Here is a 17,935-nt window from a genome sequence, read left to right as displayed (position 1 = left end):
CAACAGACATATATGTGAGGAGGACAACAACCCTCATCATCAATCCACATCTATGTGAGGACAACCCTCATCATCAACTTACATCTAAGTGAGGAGGACAACAACCCTCATCATCAACCCACATCAATGTGAGGAGGACAACAACCCTCATCATCAACCGACATCTATGTGAGGAGGACAACAACCCTCATCATCAATCCACATCTATGTGAGAAGGACGTCAACCCTCATCATCAACCCACATCTATGTGAGGAGGACAACAACCCTCATCATCAATCCACATCTATGTGAGAAGGACGTCAACCCTCATCATCAACCCACATCTATGTGAAGAGGACAACCCTCATCATCAACTCACATCTATGTGAGCAGGACAACAACCCTCATCATCAACCTACATCTATGTGAGGACAACAACCCTCAGCATCAACAGACATATATGTGAGGAGGACAACAACCTCATCATCAACTCACATCTATGTGAGGAGGACAACAACCCTCATCATCAATCCACATCTATGTGAGGACAACCCTCATCATCAACTTACATCTAAGTGAGGAGGACAACAACCCTCATCATCAACCCACATCTATGTGAGGAGGACAACAACCCTCATCATCAATCCACATCTATGTGAGGACAACAACCCTCAGCATCAACAGACATATATGTGAGGAGGACAACAACCTCATCAACTTACATCTATGTGAGGAGGACAACAACCCTCATCATCAATCCACATCTATGTGAGGACAACAACCCTCAGCATCAACAGACATATATGTGAGGAGGACAACAACCTCATCATCAATCCACATCAATGTGAGGAGGACAACAACCCTCATCTATGTGAGGAGGACAACCCTCATCATCAATCCACATCGATGTGAGGAGGACAACAACATGTAGTTCCCTTAAATTGGGAAGATTCTTAGGAGGACATCCTCCACGTCTCTTCAGACACCACCACTAGAACACGAGGGTGAACGTATTCTGTGATGCAACGGTCACTCTATTTTTTGGCAAGGGTGCTTATGATGCCCGAAAAAAGGGTACCCCCCAGGGGCAAATGTTTGTCAGCCCTTACACTTAGTCTATGGGCATTACACGTAAGGGAGACCCGTTCGTTTATAATAGGAACGTTTTTTTATTAGACCCTCCTCCACATCTCTGTCACGGGCATTGGAGTGCCTCCTAATTTTATGAAGGCCTTGCATTCACTGCAGAGGCAAACACTATGGGAGACCCTCTTCCTAATAATGGGAACATTGTTTTCAGGAGGCCCAACTCTACATCTCTTCCAAGGCTTATTGGTGTGCATATTACTGTGGGGCAGGGCAGGCCTTACATTCAGTGCGTATGCTAACAGTATGGCAGGACCGAATGAAAAAAAAGGGAACTTTGGTTTCATGTGGCCATCCAGTACGTGGGTTCAAAGGCTTACTGGGGTGACTGTATATTTGGGGCAGGGCAGGCCTTGCTTTCAATCCATAGGCAAATACTATGGGAGACCCACTTTCTTATAATGGGAACATTTTTTCAGGAAGCCCTCCTGTACGTCTCGTGAAAGAGGTATTGGGGTGCGCCGTAATTTTTGGCAGCCCAGCCACTCACTGCATAGGCAATAACAGTATAGGAGACCCACTGTATAATAATGGCCCAATAAGAATATTAATGCCGCCTGATGCCACTATAAAAATAGGCTTTATCACTTTGAGTCCCTCCTTCATAAATGAAACAGGAGGTGTCTGATGTGTCACCCACCACATGGCCACTAGGGGGGTTACAGGTTACAATGACATTTCCCAGTGAATGCATTTGTATTGGTTGAAAGCAAAGCAATGCTAAAGCTGAAAAACGCATCAAAAACGCTGCGTGTGAACATAGCCCAAGAGGTGGAGGAACATTTTTGTTTTGGGTTAATTATTTTGCCTTATCTATAATTCATTACCCTGGAAAGGATGTTCATTAATGTATTTCCCATGAAAATCCATTTTGGTTTCGTTTTTGTATGTTTTTGGGTGAGCCTGTACAAGTGGCGTGAAACTCTGACAATATTGCTTACAGCTGTGGCCTGGGAGTCAGTCATTTGAGCAGTGTTTCCATTATTGTCAGATGTTTTTAGACCTTAAAAGAACCCCCGGGGGATCGCGGTAAAAATGCTCGGGTTTCCCATAGACTTACATTGGGCTCGTTGTTCTGGCCGATTACCCGAGTATTACAAATTGCTCAACCCGAGCAACAAGCACGCGATCATTTTAGTGCTCGCTCATCACCAGCTAGCTCATCATGAAGTCATGTTCCCTCATTTCTCTGGTGGTGGGGTCGTGTTCCCTCATTTCTCTGGTGGTGGGGTCGTGTTCCCTCATTTCTCTGGTGGTGGGGTTGTGTTCCCTCATTTCTCTGGTGGTGGGGTTGTGTTCCCTCATTTCTCTGGTGGTGGGGTCGTGTTCCCTCATTTCTCTGCTCATTTCTCTGGTGGTGGGGTTGTGTTCCCTCATTTCTCTGGTGGTGGGGTTGTGTTCCCTCATTTCTCTGGTGGTGGGGTTGTGTTCCCTCATTTCTCTGCTCATTTCTCTGGTGGTGGGGTTGTGTTCCCTCATTTCTCTGGTGGTGGGGTTGTGTTCCCTCATTTCTCTGGTGGTGGGGTTGTGTTCCCTCATTTCTCTGCTCATTTCTCTGGTGGTGGAGTTGTGTTCCCTCATTTCTCTGCTCATTTCTCTGGTGGTGGAGTTGTGTTCCCTCATTTCTCTGGTGGTGGGGTTGTGTTCCCTCATTTCTCTGGTGGTGGGGTTGTGTTCCCTCATTTCTCTGCTCATTTCTCTGGTGGTGGGGTTGTGTTCCCTCATTTCTCTGCTCATTTCTCTGGTGGTGGGGTTGTGTTCCCTCATTTCTCTGCTCATTTCTCTGGTGGTGGGGTCGTGTTCCCTCATTTCTCTGGTGGTGGGGTCGTGTTCCCTCATTTCTCTGGTGGTGGGGTTGTGTTCCCTCATTTCTCTGCTCATTTCTCTGGTGGTGGAGTTGTGTTCCCTCATTTCTCTGGTGGTGGGGTCGTGTTCCCTCATTTCTCTGCTCATTTCTCTGGTGGTGGGGTTGTGTTCCCTCATTTCTCTGGTGGTAGAGTTGTGTTCCCTCATTTCTCTGGTGGTGGGGTCGTGTTCCCTCATTTCTCTGCTCATTTCTCTGGTGGTGGGGTTGTGTTTCCTCATTTCTCTGGTGGTGGAGTTGTGTTCCCTCATTTCTCTGGTGGTGGGGTTGTGTTCCCTCATTTCTCTGGTCATTTCTCTGGTGGTGGGGTTGTGTTCCCTCATTTCTCTGGTGGTGGAGTTGTGTTCCCTCATTTCTCTGGTGGTGGGGTTGTGTTCCCTCATTTCTCTGGTCATTTCTCTGGTGGTGGGGTTGTGTTCCCTCATTTCTCTGCTCATTTCTCTGGTGGTGGGGTTGTGTTCCCTCATTTCTCTGTGATGGGGTCATGTTCCTTCATTTATCCTGTGGTGGGGTCGTGTTCCCTCATTTCTCTGGTGGTGGGGTCGTGTTCCCTCATTTCTCTGGTGGTGGGGTCGTGTTCCCTCATTTCTCTGGTGGTGGGGTCGGGTTCCCTCATTTCTCTGGTGGTGGGGTCGGGTTCCCTCATTTCTCTGGTGGTGGGGTCGGGTTCCCTCATTTCTCTGGTGGTGGGGTCGGGTTCCCTCATTTCTCTGGTGGTGGGGTTGGGTTCCCTCATTTCTCTGGTGGTGGGGTTGGGTTCCCTCATTTCTCTGGTGGTGGGGTTGGGTTCCCTCATTTCTCTGGTGGTGGGGTTGGGTTCCCTCATTTCTCTGGTGGTGGGGTTGGGTTCCCTCATTTCTCTGGTGGTGGGGTTGGGTTCCCTCATTTCTCTGGTGGTGGGGTTGGGTTCCCTCATTTCTCTGGTGGTGGGGTTGGGTTCCCTCATTTCTCTGGTGGTGGGGTTGGGTTCCCTCATTTCTCTGGTGGTGGGGTTGAGTTTCCTCATTTCTCTGGTGGTGGGGTTGGGTTCCCTCATTTCTCTGGTGGTGGGGTTGTATTCCCTCATTTCTCTGGTGGTGGGGTTGTGTTCCCTCATTTCTCTGGTGGTGGGGTCGTGTTCCCTCATTTCTCTGGTCATTTCTCTGGTGGTGGGGTTGTGTTCCCTCATTTCTCTGGTGGTGGAGTTGTGTTCCCTCATTTCTCTGGTGGTGGGGTTGTGTTCCCTCATTTCTCTGGTGGTGGGGTTGTGTTCCCTCATTTCTCTGCTCATTTCTCTGGTGGTGGGGTTGTGTTCCCTCATTTCTCTGCTCATTTCTCTGGTGGTGGGGTTGTGTTCCCTCATTTCTCTGTGATGGGGTCATGTTCCTTCATTTATCCTGTGGTGGGGTCGTGTTCCCTCATTTCTCTGGTGGTGGGGTCGTGTTTCCTCATTTCTCTGGTGGTGGGGTTGTGTTCCCTCATTTCTCTGCTCATTTCTCTGCTCATTTCTCTGGTGGTGGGGTTGTGTTCCCTCATTTTTCTGTGATGGGGTCATGTTCCCTCATTTATCCTGTGGTGGGGTCGTGTTCCCTCATTTCTCTGGTGGTGGGGTTGTGTTCCCTCATTTCTCTGGTGGTGGGGTTGTGTTTCCTCATTTCTCTGGTGGTGGGGTTGTGTTCCCTCATTTCTCTGCTTCTTTCTCTGGTGGTGGGGTTGTGTTCCCTCATTTCTCTGTGATGGGGTCATGTTCCTTCATTTATCCTGTGGTGGGGTCGTGTTCCCTCATTTCTCTGGTGGTGGGGTCGTGTTTCCTCATTTCTCTGGTGGTGGGGTTGTGTTCCCTCATTTCTCTGCTCATTTCTCTGCTCATTTCTCTGGTGGTGGGGTTGTGTTCCCTCATTTCTCTGGTGGTGGGGTTGTGTTCCCTCATTTATCCTGTGGTGGGGTCGTGTTCCCTCATTTCTCTGGTGGTGGGGTTGTGTTCCCTCATTTCTCTGGTGGTGGGGTTGTGTTTCCTCATTTCTCTGGTGGTGGGGTTGTGTTCCCTCATTTCTCTGCTTCTTTCTCTGGTGGTGGGGTTGGGTTCCCTCATTTCTCTGGTGGTGGGGTCGTGTTTGCTCATTTCTCTGGTGGTGGGGTCGTGTTCCCTCATTTCTCTGGTGGTGGGGTTGTGTTTCCTCATTTCTCTGGTGGTAGAGTTGTGTTCCCTCATTTCTCTGGTGGTAGTGTTGTGTTCCCTCATTTCTCTGCTCATTTCTCTGGTGGTGGGGTTATGATCCCTCATTTCACTAGTGGTGGGTTTATGTTCCTTCATTTATCCCTTGGTGGTTATGTACCGACATTTTTTGTTGTGTGGTTGTTGGGACAAGACATGTACCTGTATGATGATGAATCGATAATCCTTCCGGAGACGTCCCCACAGCTCCTGACTCTTCCTTCTGTTGTCAGTGGTCAGGGGTCTGAACTCCTGTTCACCTGTAGAAGAGACAGTGTCATCACCCTGGACAGAAGTGGCAGCCCCGATCCTGGTCCCTGTACACCGACTGATGCCTGGATACAGCATTGTGTGCAGCCCTGTGCAGAAGCCTCAGAGCCGTGCAAAGAAAACTAACGGTTAATAGATTAACAAAAAACATTGCAGAAAAAGAAACAGCTTTACCAACAGCAGATCAGATTACTCATGCACTAGCAGGATGCAGAAGACCCCTAATGATAAAGGTGGGGGCAGCTCAGGAGCAAAATACTGATAACAACAGCCACTCACAAAATTCCCAATTCATGGAGGGGCGGCTGTCTAGTAAAAAATGCACACAGATGAGGCTTGCCAAGGATGCCAGTCACACAGGTACCTGTGATGCACAGTGCCTTGCTTACAAACTCTTGATGATGCCCATACTATTAGATCAGGCGGCTGCCAGCACTATATAAGTGCACCCCACAAAACACACACCCCAGCTCACCCAAACAACACTAAACGGCCTGGCTGCATCCTGCAAGAAATGTGCAAGAAAATATTTCTAGGTGCAGCCATGCCATTTAGTGATGGTTTGGTGTATTGGGGTGTGTGACCAAAATTCAAAGAAAGAAGAGAAATGTAAATCCCATCAGTATCTGGTAACCATCCGACACCTCCATCATCAGTATCTGCTGACCACCCATTGTCTCCGTCATCAGTATCTGGTGACCATCTGTCGCCTCCATCATGAGTATCTGGTGACCACCAGTCGCCTCCATCATCAGTATCTGGTGACCACCAGTCGCCTCCATCATCAGTATCTGGTGACCATCTGTCGCCTCCATCATCAGTATCTGGTGACCACCAGTCGCCTCCATCATCAGTATCTGCTGACCACCCATTGTCTCCATCATCAGTATCTGGTGACCATCTATCGCCTCCATCATCTGTATCTGGTGACCACCAGTCGCCTCCATCATCAGTATCTGGTGACCATCTGTCGCCTCCATCATCAGTATCTGGTGACCACCAGTCGCCTCCATCATCAGTATCTGCTGACCACCCATTGTCTCCATCATCAGTATCTGGTAACCATCCGACACCTCCATCATCAGTATCTGCTGACCACCCATTGTCTCCATCATCAGTATCTGGTGACCATCTATCGCCTCCATCATCAGTATCTGGTGACCACCAGTCGCCTCCATCATCAGTATCTGCTGACCACCAGTCGCCTCCATCATCAGTATCTGGTGACCATCTGTCGCCTCCATCATCAGTATCTGGTGACCACCAGTCGCCTCCATCATCAGTATCTGCTGACCACCCATTGTCTCCATCATCAGTATCTGGTGACCACCAGTCGCCTCCATCATCAGTATATGCTGACCACATGTCGCCTCCATCATCAGTATCTGGTGACCACCAGTCACCTCCATCATCAGTATCTGCTGACCACGTCATCTCCATCATCAGTATCTTGTGACCACCTGTCGCCTCCATCATCAGTATTTGCTGACCACCCACTGTCTCCATCATCAGTATCTGGTGACCACCCGACGCCTCCATCATCAGTATCTGCTGACCACATGTCGTCTCCATCAGTATCTGGTGACCACCTGTCGCCTCCATCATCAGTATTTGCTGACCACCCACTGTCTCCATCATCATTATCTGGTGACCACCCGACGCCTCCATCATCAGTATCTGGTGACCACCTGTCGCCTCCATCATCAGTATATGCGGACCACCCATTGTCTCCATCATCAGTATCTGGTCACCACATGTCATCTCCATCATCAGTAGCTAGTGACCACCACGTGTCGCCACCATCATCAGTATCTGCTGACCACATGTCGTCTCCATCATCAGTATCTGGTGACCAGCTGATCTAATGACTATAAACCCAATAATAGTAATTTCTCTCGTAAACAATGGAAAACACTACAGGAATTAAAAGAGATGAAGGACATAGTAATAAAAATGTCTGATAAAGGAGGAATGGTGGTGGTCTTAAATAACACAGACTACTGTCTTAAAATAATGGAATTACTTTCTGATACATCTATATACGAGAAGCTCAAAACAAATCCTTCAATTCAATTTAAGGATCAGGTTGACAAAGTTATTGAGGAGGGATATAGTCTTGGCGTGCTTACAAAAAAACATGTTGAATATCTAGTGGTAAAAAATCCTGTTTGACCGATCCTTCATGGACTTCCAAAAGTTCACAAAAACGATGCCATTCCTCCCATGAGGCCGATAGGATCTGGTATTGGCTCGGCTAATGAGCATTTCTGCGAGTGGGTAGATTCACTTCTGCAGCCTCTTGTGTGCAGAATCCCCGGATACATCAGAGACTCTAAGGGTATGTTTCCACGTTCAGGAAACGCTGCTTGTTTGACGCTGTGCAGCGCTGCAGCGTCAAACAAGCAGCGTCCAGATGTTCCTGCATAGTGGAGGGGATTTGATGAAATCCTGTCTCCACTATGCGTGGAAACCCGCACGCGGCGGCCCTGCGACTACGGACATGCTGCGCGTCTTTTCAGATCGCAGCATGCCCGTACACCTTGCGGGGACGCAGCGTCCCCGCAAGGCATATCACAGGGCCCTATGGGAGAGAGCGATCATCCCGGATGTGAAGAGTTAACACATCCGGCATGATCGCGTCCCATTAAGGGGGCGGGGCTTAGCGCCGAGCGGCTTCGCCGCTGCGGCGATACCGCCGCCCATCCGTACCGTGGAGACATACCCTAAGGAGGTGTTGAAAGTTTTTTTGGACAAAGTGTGGCTCTCTAATTATTCCTGGTTGTGCTGCGAAGTTATTTCATTATACACATGCATTCCACATGATTTAGCTATGCGTGCCCTTCAGTTTCACCTAGAAAAATTCAGTAATTATTCGGTGGATTTAAAAAACTTTATTTTACAGGCTACTTTTTTTCTAATGACGCACAATTTTTTTTCTTTTGATGGTCAATTTTTTTTTACAGAAATCTGGTGTGGCCATGGGTGCCAAATTCTCACCTTCTTTGGCTAACCTTGTAATGGCATTTTGGGAATATGAATTTATATTTTCTGTATCCAATCCGTTTCTTTCTTGTTTAGTATGGTATGGCAGATACATCGATGATTTGCTCATAATTTGGGGTACCGATGTATCTGCCATACCAGAATTTATGAATTCTCTCAACTCCAATCAGTAAAATATTCGTTTTACTTATAGACAGACAGGACTCTGGTCACATTCAATTTTTGGATTTAAATTTAAGTGGTACAGCAGATCGATCAATTTCAACCAGTACATATCACAAATCATTAAGTGGCAACACTATTTTATATGCCAGCAGTGGCCATCCTAGACACACTATTCGGTCAAGTCCTGTGGGTGAATATGTTAGAGTAAAACGTAACTGTAGTAATAATCTCGATCTAGACAGAGAAATTGATTTGATATCCGGTAAATTAAAGCGCCGTAATTATGCAGATTGGACTTTAAAAAGAGCAAGTAAAATTTTAAATCATAAAAATCGTGAGGACCTCATTGCACGCAAAACAGAAAAGGTGTCCTCCAATTCGGAAAACAACATTGGCAATAAACCCTATGTATGCTTTCAGTTCAGTCCACAGTTTTATCAAATCAAGGGAATTGTTAATACATTTCTCCCAGTTTTTTATGAAGATGAGAATCTGGCCAACATTTTGAAAGCTGGTATCAATGTAGTAACCAGAAAGGCCCCATCCATAGTTAACAAAATTTTGCCCAATATGTTTTGTGCAGATAGAAATAAGTCGTGGTTGGATTGCAGCGGTTTTTTCAAATGCGGTTCGAAAAACTGCAAAACTTGCGCATATGCACTTATTACTAAAGTGTTTTATAACTATAACAACTTAGAAAGTTTCAACATCAAACAATATATTAATTGTAATACTAATTTTGTTGTTTATAAAATGAATTGCACTGCATGCCATTTATCCTATGTCGGGTGTACATCGTGCAAACTGAAGGTTCGCATCAGCGAACACCTATATGACATAGGTTACATTGGGGACTCAACTCGCACGGCTTCTGCAGCCTCTAAGCATTTCATTACGAAACATGCTCGCAGCACAAAGTTCTCTCAAGTACACGGTATAGAACGTGTATAGAACGTGTAAATAGACCCTTACGTGGTGGGGATGCCAGACGGTTTCTTCTCACACGTGAAGCCTTTTGGATCTCGATTTCCAACAGGTCTCAACAAACGTAATGAATTGATGTATCACTATTGATGTCATATGCACCTATCTAGCATGCTTTTAATTCTAATATATTTGTTGTTTTTTATTGTCTTTTCTCCTGTTTTTCATGTGGAGGTCTGTAGTCTTGTATATTTGCAAATAATTGTTTTTTTCTTGCTATTATGCCATTTACTATGATTCTTTTACATCTGAAGGACCTTTGGTTAATCATGTGACTATCTAATTGTTTCTCATTGGTCTGTGGGATCTATATATTGTGCATTGAACTATTTGTATATAGCTTTGATAAAGATCTTTAGTGATCGAAACGCGTCGCTCTTGTCCCGCTGTGCTTCTGGAGAGCATATTTCCACTGCTTTTAAATTGGCAAACTAAAGTTTCAAGCCTGAATTTTACAGATATGGAGCTGGAACAAGATCTTTTTTTTTTTCCTTTCTCCTGTGACTACGTTGATCAGTGTGGAGTTCCTTGCACCTGCGGTGGTTACTCGGTGAGCTGGCTTTACTTACTATAGTTGTGTCCTGTTTTTATATCACCCATGAACCTAAACACGATACACACTTCATTTCTTGAAAAAAGTATATAATTTATTGTTTATAAGATCATCACAACATTCATAGGCACAACAAGGAAAAGGCCACCAGGTGGCAAAGAAAGTGCCGGAATCAATGCAGGGGTATGAATAATTAAATACACATAATCAATTACACAAAATCAATCAGTAATAATTAGCAAGTAAAATTGGAGCAGTCACTATTAAATATTTATATAAAAGAAGTACCGTATTTTTCTGACCATAAGACGCACTTTTTTTCCTCCAAATTTGGGAGGAAAGTGTGGGTGCGTCTTATGGTAGGGATGTAGCATGTGGGGAGGGGGGCAGCAGCCAGTGGGATCGCACTGTTATCCCACTTCAGGAGGCAGAAAAATGTCCCCACTGCCGGGAATCAGGCTAGGGAAACCATGTGGTCCCGATGATTAAGTGCAGTGAATATTCATTAGCTACTCCCAGAGCAGCAAATGAATACTGCACTTAAGCAGGGACACACATTGTTTCCTCAGCGCTGATTCCTGCAGCAGCTGGGGAGATCCGTGTGTCCGGGGGAGGAGGAGAGGAGATCGCTGGTCCCTTCCTGGGCTGGAGCTGAGTGCTGTGCAGTGTGCACAAGGAGGACCTGTGATGATGTCAGAAGTGGGCGGGCTGGAGCATCACATGGCAGCACAGAGCCCTCCCTCTTCTTGACATCATCACAGGTCCTTCAGACTCCCCACTAGAATCTGCAGGCTTCCATTACCTGTGCTGTGGAGAGGCAACAAGAGGGAGGGCTCTGTGTGTGCAGCCATGGGATGCTTTTACCTCACCACAGGCTGGCAGGCTGCCACAATTAAGAGTTTAGTACAAAACACAATAAAGCACTCTGCCACTCCTTTAGTGAACTATAAAGGCCCCGTCTCACATAGCGAGATCGCTAGCGAGATCGCTGCTGAGTCACAAGTTTTGTGACGCAACAGCGACCTCCATGCGATCTCGCTATGTGTGACACGTACCAGCGATCAGGCCCCTGCTGTGAGATCGCTGGTCGTGTCGGAATGGCCTGGACCTTTTTTTGGTCGTTGAGGCCCCGCTGACATCGCTGAATCTGTGTTTGTGACACCGATCCAGCGATGTCTTCACTGGTAACCAGGGTAAACATCGGGTTACTAAGCGCAGGGCCGCGCTTAGTAACCCGATGTTTACCCTGGTTACCAGCGTAAATGTAAAAAAAAACAAACAGTACATACTCGCCTTCTGATGTCCGTCAGGTCCCTTGCCGTCTGCTTCCTGCTCTGACTGACTGCCGGCCGTACAGTGAGAAGTGAGAGCACAGCAGTGACGTCACCGCTGCGCTCTGCTCTCACTGTACGGCGGCACTCAGTCAGAGCAGGAAGCAGACGGCAAGGGACCTGGACACCGAAAGGCGAGTATGTACTGTTTGTTTTTTTTGGTAACCAGGGTAAACATCGGGTTACTAAGCGCGGCCCTGCGCTTAGTAACCCGATGTTTACCCTGGTTACCCGGGTGCTGCAGGGGGACTTCGGCATCGTTGAAGACAGTTTCAACGATGCCGAAGTCGTTCCCCTGATCGTTGGTCGCTGGGGAGAGCGGTCTGTGTGACAGCTCCCCAGTGACCACACAGCGACTTACCAACGATCACGGCCAGGTCATATCGCTGCTCGTGATCGTTGGTAAATCGCTTAGTGAGACGGGGCCTTAACTCCCAGCATGTCATAGGATCTGCAGGACATGCTGGGAGTTATAGTTCTCCCATGGGATTTTAAAGCAGCACTCCAGTGTTATTTTGCAGTGCTGGAGTGGTGCTTTCACTATAAGCCCTGTGCCCCCATTCTTATACTCACCCTCCAGCGTCTTCATATAGTACTGTACAGACACCACACTGGTCCCGCAGCTTCCAACATAATAACATACTATTATATATAATAACACCACATATAATAGTATGTTATTAAATATTTTACCACATTTTTTTTGCTTCAAATATTTTTTTCCCTATTTTCCACCTCAAAAACCTGGGTGCACATTATAGTCCGAAAAATACGGTATATTAAAATTATACAATATTATATGTCATACTGTCCAATAATAATCAGAAATTTTCTATACTAATTTCTTGTTGCACAAGTAGATTGTTGTAATATATAATCGCTGCAATAATTATAGATAAATATTACAATAATCTACTTGAGCAACAAGAAATTAGCATACAAAATTTCTGATTATTGGACAGTATGACATATAATATTGTATCATTTTAATATACTTCTTTTACTTGCTAATTATTACTGATTGATTTTGTGTAATTGATTATGTGTATTTAATTATTCATACCCCTGTATTGATTCCGGCACTTTCTTTGCCACCTGGTGGCCTTTTCCTTGTTGTGCCTATGAATGTTGTGATGATCTTATAAACAATAAATTATATACTTTTTTCAAGAAATGAACTGTGTATCGTGTTTAGGTTCATAGTGATTGGCGGATACACGTCAGTTTTGATTATACTTTGTTGTATAATAATTATTTTATATTACCCAGCCTCATAGTCTCATATTTAAGGATTTTATACTTCTTTCCTCAAATGCAATGTTTTTAAGATTCTGCAAAAACATGTTTTGGGTACTTGATAAATAAAGTCATCATGGCCTGGGTAACACACGAGGGGGGCTACATGAGTTACATTGCTGTAAATGGTATAAGAGACAGCATTCTTGTGTGAATAAACAGAAAAGTGACTTGCTCACAACCCGTGTGCATGCTTTTCTCCGAGCGCCCAGTTTTTCAGGGCCTTGTCTCTAACTTCGGCCTCACTGGTAATCCAGCATATCTGACTCTTGGTCAGGAAAAAACAGCTACAACAGTTTTGGCGCCCAAAGTGGGGCTGTGGTAACCAGCCTATCCAGAAGCCATATGTGGCAGTTTCCTGGGAGATGGGAAATACAAATTCCAGCTGCAACAAGGTGAGAAGCTTCTATTCTTACACTTTTGTTTTTGTACTTGCAATCTCTCTGGATCTCTCCATATCTCTGGGTAAAGGCTGCAAACACTATGCACGAACAGACATCACCAGTGAGTTTTGTGATTTTATATCTGTTTGAGAGCTGAATAATAGAGTAATAAGGTAATAAGCGTTATCTGTATTATCTGTCTGTCTTCTAACTAGTTGTGCAGTGCAGAGCTGGGACAGTTTCTGTGCGGTCTTATTGCTGTGGTCGCCTTAGATAAGCAGTACATTGTCTAAGGCAGTATCTATGTTATGTAATTGGCTTTGGATGTTCCCGGAGTATCAGTGGGCACTGCAGTCCTCATAAGTTGTGCTAATTCCTACATACAGTAGGAAGGCTGTGTTTTTGTATGTTTATGAGAACCTCTGAATGATATGAGTGATGAGTAACTGATTAAAAGGAACAAATATAAGTCCCTGCCTGATGAGAGTCTCCGTTAGGTGTGGTGCTCTGTGTGTGACAGAGGACATTATTCAACTCACTTAGAGCTGAATCAGGCGGAGGGATTCAGATCACAGGGAAATAGATCCCTGAATGAGCACATATGAATGAATCGTTACAGTCCGTTCTGTGAAAGGTGCACAGGTATCCTGGGTGTAGTGGCTGAGGGTCCAGGCTTTTATGTTAGGGCTCATTCCCACTTGTGATGAAATCGGACAAATTTAATCCGATAAAAAAATCGGATTGAATTCGGACCAATGTTAATCTATGATGGTGTGCTCATCTCCGTTTTTTTCCAGCTGGGATCAGATCACGATTGGGCTGGAAAAAAAATTGCAGTATGCTGCAAATGTAATCAGAAAACGGATCGCATCCCGCAATAGAAGTCAATTGGTGTGATAAAAAAAATAAAATTTAAAAAATGAAAAAATAAAAAAATAATCGCACAGCAATCGTAACATGCGAGTGATGTGCGATTTTTACGCACCATTGTCCTTTGAAAAGCCAGCAATTCATATGCGGCTAATATAAAAACACACTGACAGGTCCCAATAGGAAAGATAAAATACATATATACACATAGACGATTATATAGATAGATATACATCTATTCTAAGGGTCACGTCCGTCTATTTCTCTGTCACAGAAATCCAGCGCGCTGATTGGTCGCCAATCAGCGACGGGTACAGTCCGGCCGCGAAGTCGCCCTTCCCTACTTCCGTCCAGTCAGTGCCCCCATAGCGGTTTAGCAGTCCGATAAACTGACTGCGTTACTCCACGGCATAACGCGGTGGAACGTAGTCTGTTAACACTGCTATTAACCCTGTGTGACCAAGTTTTTACTATTGATGCTGCCTATGCAGCATCAATAGTAAAAAGATCTAATGTTAAAAATAATAAAAAAATAAAAAAATCATTATATTCTCACCTTCCGGCGCCTTTCCCGCTCCTCGCGACGCTTCGGTCTCAAGAATGCATTGCGGCAATGACTCAAGATCACGTAGCGGTCTCGCAAGATGATGACGTAGCAGTCTCGCAAGATGATGACGTAGCAGTGTCGCGAGACCGCTACATCATCACGTGTTATTGCCGCAATGCATTCTTGGGACCGGAGTGTTGCTAAACGCCTGGGCTGGATCGGGGGGCCTCCGGAAGGTGAGTATATAACTATTTTTTATTTTAATTCTTTTTTTTTTTTAACAGGGATATGGTGCCCACATTGCTATATTATACTATGTGGGCTGCGTTAGATACTACGTGGCTGTGTTATATACTGCGTGGGCTGTGTTATATACTACATCTCTGTGCTATATACTACGTGGGCTGTATTATACACTACGTGACTGTGCAATATACTACGTGGCTGGGCAATATACTACGTGGCTGTTTTATATACTACGTGGGTTGTGTTATATACTACGTGGGTTGTGTTAAATACTATGTAGGCTGTGCTATATACTAAGTGGGCTGTGCCATATACTACTATACATATTCTAGAATACCCGATGCGTTAGAATCGGGCCACCATCTAGTAAATATATATATACAGTATATCAGTGACCCACATATATGTGGTGCAGTGACCCATGTTGCAGCCAGGGGGCACTGTGTGTGCGCTTTAAGATGCGTTTGGAAGCATAATTATGATGGTGAATTAGGGAATGGCATTATTGTAAATGGCAGGTATGTGTCCCAGGGGTGCTCTGCGCTGTAAGCCCAAAATGATATGGTTATGCTGGGACTTATAGTTCCACAAGTGTATGTTGTGTTTACTTATAAGGGCGGGCTTATAGCGTTAGCTGGTGAGCTGGGCGGGACCGGCTAACCACACACCACCCACCTATGGGGGTGGTTACAGCTACATAATGTGACAAGGGTATGGGTCACATGGTTGAGAGTGTACAGACCTGGAAGGTTCAGAGTGTGAGTCCTGGAATAGCATGTGTGTTGGAATGTCCTGGAAGCACCTGCTGAGGCTATGGACTGAAGGCCTGTGTGTTGGAATGTCCTGGAGTGGACTGGATTCCTGGAAGCACACGGTGAGACCATGGACTGAAGGCCTGTGTGTTGGAATGTCCTGGGATGGAATGGATTCCTGGAAGCACCTGCTGAGGCTATGGACTGAAGGCCTGTGTGTTGGAATGTCCTGGAGTGGACTGGATTCCTGGAAGCACCTGCTGAGGCTATGGACTGAAGGCCTGTGTGTTGGAATGTCCTGGGATGGAATGGATTCCTGGAAGCACCTGCTGAGGCTATGGACTGATGGCCTGTGTGTTGGAATGTCCTGGAGTGGACTGGATTCCTGGAAGCACACGGTGAGACCATGGACTGATGGCCTGTGTGTTGGAATGTCCTGGGATGGAATGGATTCCTGGAAGCACCTGCTGAGGCTATGGACTGATGGCCTGTGTGTTGGAATGTCCTGGAGTGGACTGGATTTCTGGAAGCACACGGCGAGACCATGGACTGAAGGCCTGTGTGTTGGAAGTGCCTGTGACTGGACTTCCTGGAAAGCGCATGGAGAGGCTGCATCTACAGAGCCTGGGACGGCTACAGTGTTGGGAAAGCTACAGTTCTTTCTGCGTGTCTGGACTATCTGAGGTGCCCTGGTCACAAGGATGGTGACCCCAGTGAGGCAGCTTTCCCCTGGGATCCAGCACTGACAGGAGTCAGTGTGTGGAGCCGGAGCTCCTGTAAGGTCACTCCAGATAAAGGGGGTTGCGGGCAGAGAAGTATCAGCCATTGGAAGAAACTGTCGGTGGTTAATGTGTTCCGTTGATGTAAATAATGAACTGTTTGTGATGCAGTTTATGACGTTTAACCCCTTTCTGACATCTGACGTACTATCCTGTCAAGGTGGCATGGGTCCGTATGACCACCGACGGGATTTTACGCCATCACCGATCAGCCGCGCTCACGGGGGGAATGCGGCCGATCGGGGCCAGGTGTCAGCTGACTATCACAGCTAATATCCGGCACTATGTGCCAGGGGCGGTCACGGACCTCTTCTGGCACATTAACTCCCGGAACACTGCGATCAAACATGATTGCAGCGTTCCGCCAGCATAGGGAAGCATAGTGCAGGCCTCGGATCCAAAATGGCAGCGGGGCTCCTTCCTGGTCCTGCAGGGAGGTGGCTTGCAAGCGCAAGGCTCCCTGCAGTGCCTGTAAGATTGTAAACAAGTAAAAAAAATATATATATATTTACATGTGTAAAAAAAAAAAAACCTAAAGAAAAAAAAATATATATTGTTCCAATAAATACCTCTCTTTATCTAAATAAAAAAATAAAAAGTACACATATTTAGTATCGCCGCGCCCGTAACAACCTGACCTATAAAACTGTCCTATTAGTTAACCCCTTCAGTGAACACAGTAAAAAAAAAAAAAAAAAAGGGGGAAAAAACAATGCTTTATTATCATACCACCGAACAAAATGTGGAATAACACGCAATCAAAAAGACAGATATAAATAACCATGGTACCGCTGAAAACGTCATCTTGTCCCGCAAAAAACGAGCCGCCAAACAGCATAATGAGCGAAAAAATAAAAAAAGTTATAGCCCCCAGAATAAAGCGATGCAAAAATAATTAGTTTTTAACATATAAAAGCGCGAAAACATAAAAAATTGATATAAATGAGGTATTGCTGTAATCGTACTGACCCGAAGAATAAAACTGCTTTATGAATTTTACCAAACGTGGAGCGGTATAAACGCCCCCCCCCCCCTAAAGAAATTCATGAATTGCTGGTTTTTGGTCATTCTGCCTCACAAAAAAAACAGAATAAAAAGTGATCAAAAAATGTCACGTGCCCGAAAATGGTACCAATAAAAATGTCAACTCGTCCCGCAAAAAACAAGACCTCACATGACTCTGTGGACCAAAATAAGGAAAAAATATAGCTCTCAAATTGTGGAGATAACCTGTCCTCTCCATACATCTCTGCCCTAATCTCCTGATACCTCCACACCAATAATCCCCAGTATATAACCAGTCGTCTCCATACATCTCTGTAGTAATCTCCAGTATAGAACCTGTCCTCTCCATACATCTCTGCCCTAATCTCCTGATACCTCCCCACACATAATCTCCAGTATATAACCTGTCCTCTCCATACATCTCTGCCCTAATCTCCTGATACCTCCCCTCACATAATCTCCAGTATATAACCTGTGCTCTCCATACATCTCTGCCCTAATCTCCTGATACCTCCCCACACATAATCTCCAGTATATAACCTGTGCTCTCCATACATCTCTGCCCTA

The 17,935-nt window shown here is 45.6% G+C and overlaps 1 protein-coding gene across 3 annotated transcripts in view; it reads right to left on the bottom strand.

The window, feature by feature from the left end:
• The window catches only part of WDR97 (WD repeat domain 97), a 684,776-nt gene that overhangs the window by 653,723 nt on the left and 13,118 nt on the right, over window positions 1–17,935 (bottom strand). For all 3 annotated transcript variants that reach the window (XM_077271608.1, XM_077271609.1, XM_077271610.1), the window contains exon 3: window positions 5,347–5,444. In XM_077271608.1, the coding sequence (XP_077127723.1) occupies window positions 5,347–5,444 (98 nt within the window). The remainder of the gene's footprint in view (window positions 1–5,346; window positions 5,445–17,935) is intronic.

This window comes from Ranitomeya variabilis, chromosome 6 (genome assembly GCF_051348905.1).
Source record: "Ranitomeya variabilis isolate aRanVar5 chromosome 6, aRanVar5.hap1, whole genome shotgun sequence".
Taxonomy (NCBI): Eukaryota; Metazoa; Chordata; class Amphibia; order Anura; family Dendrobatidae; genus Ranitomeya; species Ranitomeya variabilis.
Note: the sequence above shows the minus strand (reverse complement) of the source record. Positions and strands in the feature narration are given on the sequence as shown.